At 35.8% G+C, this 12,149-nt stretch overlaps 1 protein-coding gene across 4 annotated transcripts in view; it reads left to right on the top strand.

The window, feature by feature from the left end:
• Window positions 1–12,149, top strand: part of SCFD1 (sec1 family domain containing 1) — a 130,963-nt gene that overhangs the window by 110,085 nt on the left and 8,729 nt on the right. For all 4 annotated transcript variants that reach the window (XM_066277651.1, XM_066277650.1, XM_066277652.1 and 1 more), the window contains 4 exons: window positions 1,587–1,640; window positions 4,816–4,868; window positions 7,028–7,061; window positions 8,081–8,146. In XM_066277651.1, coding sequence (XP_066133748.1) covers window positions 1,587–1,640; window positions 4,816–4,868; window positions 7,028–7,061; window positions 8,081–8,146 — 207 coding nt within the window. The remainder of the gene's footprint in view (window positions 1–1,586; window positions 1,641–4,815; window positions 4,869–7,027; window positions 7,062–8,080; window positions 8,147–12,149) is intronic.

Below are 12,149 nucleotides of genomic sequence, written 5' to 3' on the forward strand. Positions count from 1 at the left end.
AATTCAGGAGCCACATTTAGTCAGCTTGAGCATTCAGTGCTTGTGTTTATATTAAAAAGTTTTGGCCAACCCAAATATCAGTCAATAATAAAATAGCTTTAATTTTACTTGCCTAAGATCACTTTTAAAGGCTTTTACTTACCAATCTAGAGAAAGGAAAAGAAAAAAATGCACTATTTCCTGTTTGTGCAAAGTAGTATTTTTCTTAGTGATAGTCCATTTTAGTAACAGTAAAATGTTTTATGGCCCAAGGAAAGTAAAACTCCTTGTAAAATAGTAATATGTTATTTAAATAAGCAGATTTCATGTTGCCTTTGTTGTATGAAGTCTCTAAGATACAAACCTTTTTTCCAGGACATCCTGTACAGCTCACAAAGGAAATAAATACCAGTGGACAAAATACCATCCCAGTAGGAAAGCAATTTGAATAGGCGTAGTAGTCAAGTAGTAAATTTTCTATGTTCCATGTGTTGTTATTTTCAAAATAATGACAAAAATTAGACTGAAATGTGACAATAGTATTTCTGATCCCAAGGCATGTAAGCATGTTAAAAGGCAATTTTTTCCAACACCAGTGTTCATGTTCAAAGTGGAATTTGTTCTGTAAGAAGACACTGCAGTATGCCATTGAAAGTTTGGAATTTAGCCTAACTGGTGGTGGCACAGTGGATAGAGCATCAACCTGGGACTCTGAGGACCCAGCTTCAAAACCCCAAGGTTGCCAGCTTGAGTGCAGGCTCACCAGCTTGAGTTGCAAGGTTGCCAGCTTGAGCGTGGGATCATAGACATCCTATGGTCACTAGTTTGAGCCCAAAGGTTGCTGGTTTGAAGCCCAAGGTCACTGGCTTGGCTGGAGCCCCCCAGTCAAGGCACATGTGAAAAGCAATCAATGAACAACTAAAGTGATGCAGCTAAGAGTTGCTGCTTCTCATCTCTCTCCCTTCCTCTCTATGTGTCTGTCTCTCTCTCTTTCTCATTCTCTCACTTAAAAAAAAAAAGAAAGAAAAAAGAAAATTTGGAATTTATCCTAAGCAAAATAAAAATGGTCAGTAAAGTTTGTATTCATTTCCTCATTTTTTTAAAGAGCACAAGTATCATTTTGGCTTAGAAAAATATATATTAGAAATGAAAGAATTGTTAGATACTTAATCTCATACATTTTCACAAATTTTAAGTTACTCTGTTTTTAAAGAAACTTGTAATTTACAAAAAGGAAATGAAAAAAAGTTAACAATGGGAATCTTATATGATGAAAACAAAAGCCTGCAATTGCTAGTATTAAAATACAAACATCTAACAAATGAAATAAAAAGTCCAAACATACAAAAAAAGTCCAAACATGTATCTGTACTGAAACCTGATACACTCACACATTAAAAGGACCTTTAGAGTTAGAATTAGAGTTTTCTGCGAAAACTTGAGTAGTGCCAAGGTTATTTCCGTCTGTGAAACCATGCCCAGAATACTTAATCTTAGAATGTGTTTAATTGGAAGGTGAGCATACTTAACTATAGAATGATTGGGTTGTTTTGATAATAGAGAACTTTGATTTGTTATTCTCATGAAAATACTAATCTTTTCCGCAGAATCTACCTGTAACTCGTATTTTAGACAATCTCATGGAGATGAAGTCAAACCCTGTGAGTAGCATACTTGTAAAAGTCTTAAATGTATTAAACTGACTATATGAAGGTGATAAAATCTGAGTTTTTTGTGACCTTAATTGCAACAGACTACATGAGAGGAAGAAGAGTCCATGTTCTCAAAGCGCCATTTTTAGCTCTTATCACAGATAATAGAAATTGATTTCTCAGCTACTACAACCATTATGGCCAGTTTTCATCCAAATTAAATGTAGATTATATTCTACATGTATTATTAAATGTGAAATATATCCTAAGGAGCAAATGAAAAAGACTAGTAAGCATCAGCTTGCCATGATAAAAGATTACCAGTCCAATTTAATTTTCTGAAAATTAAATCAGGAGAGGAATGCATAGTGAAACATTTAAGTGCATGTGTTCCAGTGCTACTAAATTTCTTAGGGCCAGAAAATAAATTAGAGCTAAATTGTTGGGTAGATAGACAAATGAGTAAATATTGTTAGCATTTACTTAAAGAATGGTTTCCAAGCTATCTGTTTGCAGTTGAGGAAAAGAATGTAAAAATTACCACAATCTGTTTCATAAAACAGCCCAGCTTGTCACTGTGGCAACCAGAGAGTGGTTGTCATCACAGGAGCCTGGAACTGAGAAAGGCAGCATGACCCTGTTCCCAGCAGTATCCCAGTTTGGGTTGATCTAAATCATTATAGACTTGGCAGTGAGGCTTAAGATCCCAGGCTAAGAGAGTGAGAACAGAATTTTCAGATGAATACGTAATTTTTTGTAGTTATTAAAACATGATTCTAATAATACTAAAGGAAATAAAAATAAATTTTAAAACCTGCCCATGTGATAACAAAAATATAATATAATAAAAAATCCCCAAAGGAATAAAAAAATGTCTGTAATAATAATAGAATTGGATTCTTCCATCTGGGAATCTAGATATTGAGAGTGGTATACAATGTAGTAATAGACTTATTACTACATCCTAGAATATAGAAAAAAGGAGCTCTCTTTAAAAGACTGAGAGAAGTATACATTTATAATTAATTATTTTAAAGAATACTACTTCACTACAGTCAGCAAATATCTGGAAGATATTCTAGACATTAATAAAGAATAAAGCCACTGGCCAGCTAACTCAGTGGATAGAGCATTGGCTTGGCATACGGACAACCTGGCACACAAGAGAAGGGACCATCTGCTTCTCTCCCCATTTTCTCCCTCTTCCCCTCCTGCAGCTAGTGGTCAGCCTCAGGTGCTGAGGATAGCTCAGTTGATTTGAGCATTGGCCCCAGACGGGGGTTGCTGGATAGATTCCGGTTGGAGTGCGTGCCAGAGTCTGTCTCACTATCGCCACTTCTCTCACTTAAAAAAAAAAGTATAAATAAATGCAAAATTTTAGACAGATGCCAAATCAATAAGGGGTTAAAGAAGTTTAGTATATTTTATTACTGTCCCTAATCTTTAAATTGAGATGATGAATAACAACAGGAATAATGTTAATCGCTAACATATGTTGTGTACTTGGATGCCAGAAACCATGCAAAACATTTTTTACATATTATCTCCTTTAATTCTTATTAGAATCTTCTAAGAAAAAATCCATTTTGTTGTTATTCTCATTTTATAGATTAGAAAACTGTGGCACAATGAGGCCAATTAATTTGCCCAAGGACACACAGCTAATACATGGGAGAACTGGGCAGGCCACATTTTTTTTCACCACTATACTGTATTATTGAGGGCAAGATCCAGAGCCTTAATGGACTCACAGAACTTTAGAGCTTAAAGAAACATTAGAAGTAATTTTTTAAAATGGAAGAGAGGAAACCAAGAGATGTTAAGTGACTCTTTGCAAGTTATACTATTTAGTAGCAGAATTAGAACCCAAGACCTGTTACTTCTGTATTCCTGCCACTGCTCACTCCACCATGCATATGCCTTCCTCAGCAGTTTCCGTCATACACATAATGCATTGCTAAATTATGAGTCCTTTTCAGATGTTTCTCCAAGTGTAAAAATTCATTTATCAGTTCTATTGACTCTGATTTTATAATTGAAGGAACATTATCACAGGTATTTTTAATTAGGAAAAGTAAATATTTTCTGCTTTGAAAGCATTTTTTCATCTATGTACTAGATGAGGCAGCTGCTTACATTTCTCTGATCCCTCTTCTTTTGACAGATAAGTTGATTTAGAAGCATTAAATAGATTAGCAAAGTGTACAGTACTAAATTAGACCTAGCTAGTAATCTTGAACATATCTTATCTCAAAGGCTTTAAAATGCTGTAAGCTAATTCTACGTGCATTCTTATCACTTACATTTATTAAGTGTTCTCTTTTGGTTTGTTTTGATTGAATAAATTGAAAGAAAGGAATTAAGGCTGTATCAGATAGATTTTATGTTACCTTGTAAATCTAGCTGGTAGTGGTTTCCTGGAGCAATGTATTAATGGATTGACTATATTTGGGCTCACTGAGAGTTTACCACTGGGTATAGGACCTGTCAGCAGCAATGCATGCATAGTTTTTCATCTGTCAGGTTTGGGGGTACCATCCACATGCCAGAAAAGAATGAGTCCTTTGGCTGGTTGGGCCATGGAAGGAGAGGGAGGCAGAGATTAGGAAGTGATTACATTATAAGCAGTACTTCCCAACTCCTTTAATATCAAAAGGAGATCTACAACCCCTTATCCAGTGCTTCTGAAATCCAGAAAGTTCTAAAAACTAAAGGATTTTATATAACTTATTTGGTGGCAAGCCTAACCTTAAATTCAAGTTGAGGCTCTTTATAAGGTTTTTATTTACTTTAACACATCATAAGTGCTCAGTAAATGATGGTGGTGGTGGTAACACAGTCTACCAAGTTAACCGTTTGAGGAGTACGAACATCCATGTACGTCCTTGTGCCTCCTGACCATCCAGAGTACAACCATACATGTGTAAGGTAATGTGAGAAAAAGGCAAACTTATGTTCTTCTTGTTTCCATAAATTGGTTATCAAACAAACATGGTTTTAAGTTAATAAAACTGGAACTAATTTCATTTTTTGAAAAAAACTCACTCCTGGGGGTCAGCGAGCATGAAAAAAACTCACTACTCAAAATTAATAGATTCATTAAAATAAGTTACTCTTAAGTCCAACTCTACCTTTCTTAAGAGAGATTCCATAGTCACGGTAAAATTCTATTTTTTTTTAATAGGAAACTGATGACTACAGATACTTTGATCCCAAAATGCTACGAGGCAGTGACAGGTGAGCTGCTCCCTGTGTTTGTTGTAGGTTTCCTCACCCTGCCAGAAACGGAAATAACACAATTGATTTTTATTATAACTAGTAACTAATATTACAAATTCCAACTACATAGAAATTTGGTAAATACACAGTATACAGAATCTCATTACCTAGAGATAAGCACTGGGAATCATACTTAAAATGTTTGGTGCTTTTCTTTCCAATATATACATTTTTGTTTTTGGTGAAATAATGGTTGTATTACAAGCTGTGGGGGAAAGGCAGAATTTGGATAATGTGTGTTTTTAAGTAAATATTCTCATTAGACCAAATGAAAAAATTGGGTTTTATGTTTAATACCAGTTGTTTTGCTGTTTCTACTTTTTATTTAACTGGTCCATAAAATCTGCGTTGCTATGGATTGCTATAAATACTTCTTTATGAAAGTGAAACATTCTACAGATAATTTCTACATTTTATGACAAAATAGTGTGGTAAGGTATTTGTTTACTTTATCGTGGATATTATTTTTCAAGATTTAATTCATGGTGATACGAAAAATAGCCTACAGGACGCAGAAAAGAATAGGCAGATTCAGGAAGGAGACAAACCTTGGAACCACTGTCGCTAGCCCCAGAGCTTGGGGGAAGCTGCTTTTCTGCTTATACCTAATGTTTGGGATCTTTAGAACTTTGTCTTTGCTTTACCCCAAGCTTTCACATCTTTGTAGGTAGTCAGGATAAATAATCTAATCACTAGGTAGTTTGATTATTCGGTTGTTTTGGTAATTTAAAAGGTTATTCTCATTTCTGAACTTATCAGAAATATAAAAGTTGCAAAAGAAGATGCTAATAGCACCTGCAGCGGGCAAGAAGGAATTTGACAAAGAACAAGTTATAGAAGAGAGAATGAAGAGTGACTGCTAATGGCTATGGGGCTTCTTTGGGGGATAAAAAAAAAATTCTAAAATCAGACACTGATTATGGTTTTACAACTCTGTAAATACACTAAAAACCATTGTGTGTACACTTTAAAATAGTAGATTTTACAACTCTTCCTATCTTGACATTCAGGGGGTTACATTTTTTTCCTTCCTTGCATGTGCGTATGGCTAACAAGAAATATATATTTCTTCTTAGAATCCTACTGAGAAACTCTTTTCATTTGACTTGTAGTTTATGTACGATAGTGAGGAGGACTGTTGGCATTGCTAAGACAGGGGAGCTCAGGCTTTCATTTTTAAGAGTCATCTTCTCCTGAGCTATCTTTTCACTGTTAGGTCTTGGTTATTAGTAACTAGTAATGCTCTGCTATTTAAGTCTCACCTGTGTTCATTCCGTGTCTACTTAGAGAAACTTAAAGCACTCTAGCAAGAAGTTCAATACTGACGAGGTGTTTCCAATTAGGTGGGCCTCCGGTCCCTTCTGTGAAATATTCTGATGGGCCACAGAAATGAGGGAAAGATGATAGAACTGTGGAATCAGCCTCTGAATAATTAAGGGAAGTTACAATAGCTCTCTTCTCTTGGTTGGGCTTTTCAAAAATTGCCTATGAGGAAAAACTAAGTTGTCTTTGTATAGTCTATTTTAGCACTCAAAACAGATATGTATCTGACTCACAAAAGCTTTAAAAAATGTCCTTATTAAAAGACCTCTTGGACACCAAGGAAGTATTTTATAAAGAATAAATAAGCTTTGGCAAAATGCAGAGCCTTCCTCCCTTCCCCCTTTCTCTCCTGAACTGTTATCTTTCCCATACATGTGTTGATAGTTTTTTCACAAATGTAAATACCCACACTGTAATATTGTGTTGATTTTGGTAAAAATTTTACATAATTTACCACTAAAATATATACCTTACTCACTTCACCTCATACCCAGATTTCCGAACCTTACACTGAGCTGCTCTTAGTCTTTCCTTCTCCCACTCAGTCTTCTCCTGTAGTTTTATTTAGAGTCAACAGGTTGCCCCATTTCCTTTTAGACATGTACTTCCTCTGTCTTCTTCCTCTGCATCCCAATTCATTACCTGACTACACAAAACTGAAGGACTCCCTGCTCCAAGAAGGTGAAGGAGGAAGACTGTAACTATGTATCTAATTGTGTATGTGTTTCCTGTGCCTATTTTTATCCATCAGAAGGCTTGGGTGAAATTTTCAGTATGGTTTTTCTTTGTTACAGCTCAGTTCCAAGGAACAAAAATCCATTCCAAGAGGTAAGGTCCATATAAAAATAATCTGCCCCTGACAAAGATGAAAAGATGACCACATAGTCAAGAATATCTTCGTCCTAAACATGGGTTTACTATGATGACTGTGTGGCAATCTTGACAAAGCCAATTCTGTGCACTCAGTTCTTCAAAAAAATTCTTAGCAACTAAATTTTTCTGATTTATAAAGCTTATACTGAGAATCATTTAAGCTTAAAATAACTGACACAAAATTCTCAGAAAAAGAAGTCTTTAAGAAAATTTTGAATGTGTAGAACTTCTAAAATTGGATTCCAGATGTTTGTGAAGATACCATGACTATATTTTCATTTGAAATACAAAGAAGTTTCTTAATAAAAATACAGTAAAAAACATCCAAGAGTGGACAAAAATAGGTTTATTCTTGTATTATTTATTTTCCATACAAACAACTGTAAACCTACTTTTCCCCCACCCTGTGTATTAGAAATTATATAAATGCTAAGCTCTGTTTTTTTCTACCTACAATAAATAACCTCAAGTTCAAAAAATGACCTTGGAGGAAAGCCCTTTGGATTTATGTGCTGCTACTTATGTGAAGAATAGGTTTATTTTCCTCTTAAAGTTTTCTGAAAAATCCCTACCTCATTCACTATTCATTAGACACTATAAATTTATAGACTTTTAGGAACAAATTTCTTTATAATTGCAGTAAGAGGCAGGTAGACTATGACCTTTGCTAGCTAGTATTTGTGGAATATGCTCCAGCCTAAAAACTAGGATGTTTGACAGTTAAAATACTGTTTTAACTATTTCTTTTAATTTTCCTATTTTGGCCTGACCTGTGGTAGCGAGTGGATAAAGCATCAACTTGGAATGCTGAGGTTGCCAGCTCGAAACCCTGGGCTTGCCCGGTCAAGGCACATACAGGAGTTGATACTTCCTGCTCCTCTCTCTCTTTCTCTCTCTCTCTCTCCTGTCTCTAGAAATGAATAAATAAAATTAAAAAATTTAATTTACCTATTTTGTTTCTGTTTACATTTTAGGCAATCGTTTTTGTGGTGGGAGGAGGCAACTATATTGAATATCAGAATCTTGTTGACTACATAAAGGTACATGTCAGTCTTTTTGTTCTTCCCTCATTTGATGTTTCAGAGCTGCTCTGCCTTTATTCTAAAGAATCCCAGCATTTTCCAGGGGGCTTTCCTGATTCTTATATAACCCATTTTCTAGAGATAGTTTAAAAATCCTGCATACAGGGGAAATGCCCATATGTTCATTGTTTTTTAATTCCTATCACATTCATTTCTGGCCTAAAATTATACTTGATGTAGAAAATAATGTATCTCTTTGATGTAATGTACTTTGCAGCTGTCTGTCTTAATTTGACTTGAAATGTTTAGAGCACTCAGGTAAACCCCCTTCCAGAAGATTCTCCCTTGGTGAAATGATGTTATCAAACATGTTTACCTGAATCGTGAGCACTTTTCTCCCATCCTGTTGACTTAAATCAGCAACATACTTCTAACAAATGTAAAATGTCTGCCTTTTCGGCTGACCAGAGCTTTTGAGGTAGCCCCCGAGCTGACAGCAGGGATGACAGACAGCTGAGCAGAGGGTGTAACGTAAAGGGTATGGCCTGCACAGCAAAAGTGCCATTTAAATTCTCCCGCAGGGGCGGGAGAATTAGGGATTGTTAGAATGACATTTTGTAATCTTCATTTATTCACTTACCATTAAATAATGAGCATTCCTCATGTCCTATGTTATGTAATTTAGTAAAGGTAGAGATTTGGGTACAGCAAAAAAAAAAAATTATATAGGCAGTTGCCACAAAGCTTCAAACTACCAGGCACAACTCCTGAGACAGGACATACTTCATCTGCAGAATGTAAACCATGAAGATTTGTATGCGATGCCCTGGTCTCAGGGGAGCATCATCTTGCATAAGGAGGAGTCTTGATAGCCTCTCTGGCCATGTAGCCAGAATCAGCTGCATTGCCTGGTTCAAAAGCAGAAACCAAGAGAACATCAGAAACTAGGTGCAAACTGTACAATTTCTGTAAACTGCTAACATGCTAGTGCAAGTTACCTCCTGGTCTAACCATGACCCTTACACAGGACTGTGTTCATCTCTGTTTGCTGTTTCCTTCAGGTTTGAGCCACGGCCAACCACCTGACTGGTTCCAGGTGTTCTTAAGGATCAACAAATGGTTGCCACAGACCAGCTGAAATTAATCCTGTTCTAATACATTCCACACACTCCCATTCTTGATTAAGCTTTCTTAATTACACTTGTCAGCATTGTTCTTTCTGCATATTTTTATTTACATTTACAGAACAACAAAAACTAGAAGGATAATCAAATGCTAATCATTTGTGTAGTGTAGTGACTGGCATGCAAGTGTAACTTCTGGGAAACACTGCAGTTTACTGAACATTCCAGCACAAACTATGACTGGTCAGCATATAGCAGATACTTTAATGTCCCTGCATCCGGGCACCTTTCTAAACAGATCACCACTTAGGTTTACAGAAATTGTACGCAGTGGTCTTGGGCTCTGTTTCATGCATCATCTTTTACATGCATTTGAGCGGCAACAGTATCCTAATATTGCCTCAAAGGGGGTCCTTTAGAATATGTAAAACCCATAAAATGGGAACCTGTAAAAGAAAAAGAAATATTAAAAGTATTCTAAGTGTTCATCCCCTAGATGTTTTTAGCATCATTAAGATATAGCACATGCATAACATAAATCCTCCTTAAACCTCCCAGGACCTATGTGACACCTTCAGCTTCAGATAAGAAGGCATTCCAGCAGGCCTTCAGGGCAGCTGTAAATATAGCAAAGAGGGTTATTCTCTTGCTCTCACTTTCTTACAAAGATACCAAGGTAATGTTAGCTTTCGTTTTTAGTGTTCACTTATTGTTGACTCCCTTTCTGAGAGTCAAGATTCTCCATTTTTGCATTTGTCATTAGTTTTTACCAGAACTTGGCCCTGGCTCGGATGACCATCAGATTCAGCAGGATGACTGACTTATGGAGCTGGCAGCACTCTAAGACTGGCCAGAGCTTTCCCCTTTGCCCATTCTCAGTCATGAAGACAGTGTGAGCATATAGGCCTGTCTGTCCACTGATGAGGAAGGATGCAGAAACCATTAATCCCAGTTAAGATAGTGAAAAGAGAGACAACCCATTCCACCATTCCTCAGACAGATTTAGAGGTATGGTCTTGGTGTCATGTTGGCAATGCATCTTCTCCTCAGAACTTGTGGATATAGTCTGTGTCCTTATACTACAGGATCAGGCAAAGCAAAAGCAAACTTTGTAGAAATGCAGAAGAACTTTTTGTTAGTTTCTGTGTTACTACCCAATTTCCTTTCTCCCTTATTTTTCCTGCAGTATCTCAATATTCTATCCATTGTTGATTGCCCTCTTTAATTACATGTAACACACATTCCATCACACAAGTCACTCTGTCTCTTATTAGTAAGAGTGGTGCCCCATTTAGAAAGTGAGTATTGCAGTTAAATTCTCAGTCAGTCCACTGCTTTGTGTTTTAATAAGGAATAATAAATCCATCTATTGTAGATGATGATGCTTAGATCACTGTTGAACTGCACTTGCAGCAGAATCAAATTTCTTTATCAAGAATATGTAAAAAGGGAATACAAATTGAAATAGTTTCTGTGATGGCCTCTAATGGTGTTTGCTTCAGTTACCAAGTGTATGAATCCAAATTCAAAATGTATAAAATCTGTTGCTGTCCACCTGAAACCATAGGTAATAGGCCAGTATTAATTCTGTGTGAATATTTTAATTTTTCTTAGGAGTGGAGATGCTGGGCAATCGTGACTTTGTTTAACCTATTGAGGATATCATTATTGTCTCCCTGAAGGTTGGCTGGGTCTGGAGAAGGCAGGCACCAAGGCCAGACTTTGCAGTTCAAACCTGTGTTTTTCAAGGGTTAACTCTGTATAGAAAACCCTAAAGATTATGAAAACTAATAATGGAATTCAGTAATTCAGCATACAAAAGTCAACCCACAGAACGTCTGTTACATATCTGTACACTAATAATGAACTATCAGAAAGAGAAAAACAATCTCATTTACAATTGCATCAAAAAGAAAATACCTAGGAATAAATAACCAAGGAGGTAGAAGACTTATATATTGAAAATTACAAGAAATTGAAGAAGGCAGATATAAAGGGATAGATCTCTATGCCCATGATTTGAAAGAATCATTATCATTGAAATGTTCATACTAGCCAAAGAAATTTATAGATTTAATACAATTTCTATCTAAATTCTAATGCCATTTTTAAAGTAATAGAATAATAAAATAATTTGTATAAAAACACAAAAGAAAATTCCAAATAGTCAAAGCAATCTTGAAAAAGAACAAAGCTGTATGTATCATGGTCCCGGATTTCAGATTATATTACAAGATGATAGTAATTAAAACAGTATGGTGTTGACATAAACACAGATGTATAAATCAATGGAACACAATAGAGTCCAGAAATAAATCTACACCAATATGGTCAATTAATTTGTAGGAAAGGTGCCAAGAATATACAATGGGGACAGTCTCTTTAATAAATTATGTTAGGACAAGTGGACAGACACATACAAGAGATTGAGATAGATTTTACACCATACACAAATATTAACTCAAAATGGATTAAAGACTTGAACATAAGAGCTGAAACCATAAAATTCCTAGAAGAAAACATAGGTAGTAAGCTCCTTGGCATCAGTCTTGGTGGTGATTTTTTAAAATCTGAAACCAAAAGCAAAGGCAAAAATAAATAAGTGGGACCACATCATACTAAAAAGCTTTTTCCCAGAAAAGAAACCATCAACAAAATGAGTGGGAGAAAATATTTGCAAATTTTGTATCTGATAAGGAGCTAATATCCAAATTATATAAAAAACTCATAGAATAACCAAAAAAATCTAAAAAGTGGGTAGAAGCCTGACCTATGGGGCACAATGGATAAAGCATTAACCTGGAATGTTGAGGTCTTTAGTTCAAAACCCTGAGCTTGCCTGGTCAAGGCACATCAAGAAGCAACTACATGTTGATGCTTACTGTTCCTCCCTCACC

This window comes from Saccopteryx bilineata, chromosome 4, assembly GCF_036850765.1.
Source record: "Saccopteryx bilineata isolate mSacBil1 chromosome 4, mSacBil1_pri_phased_curated, whole genome shotgun sequence".
NCBI classification, from domain to species: domain Eukaryota; kingdom Metazoa; phylum Chordata; class Mammalia; order Chiroptera; family Emballonuridae; genus Saccopteryx; species Saccopteryx bilineata.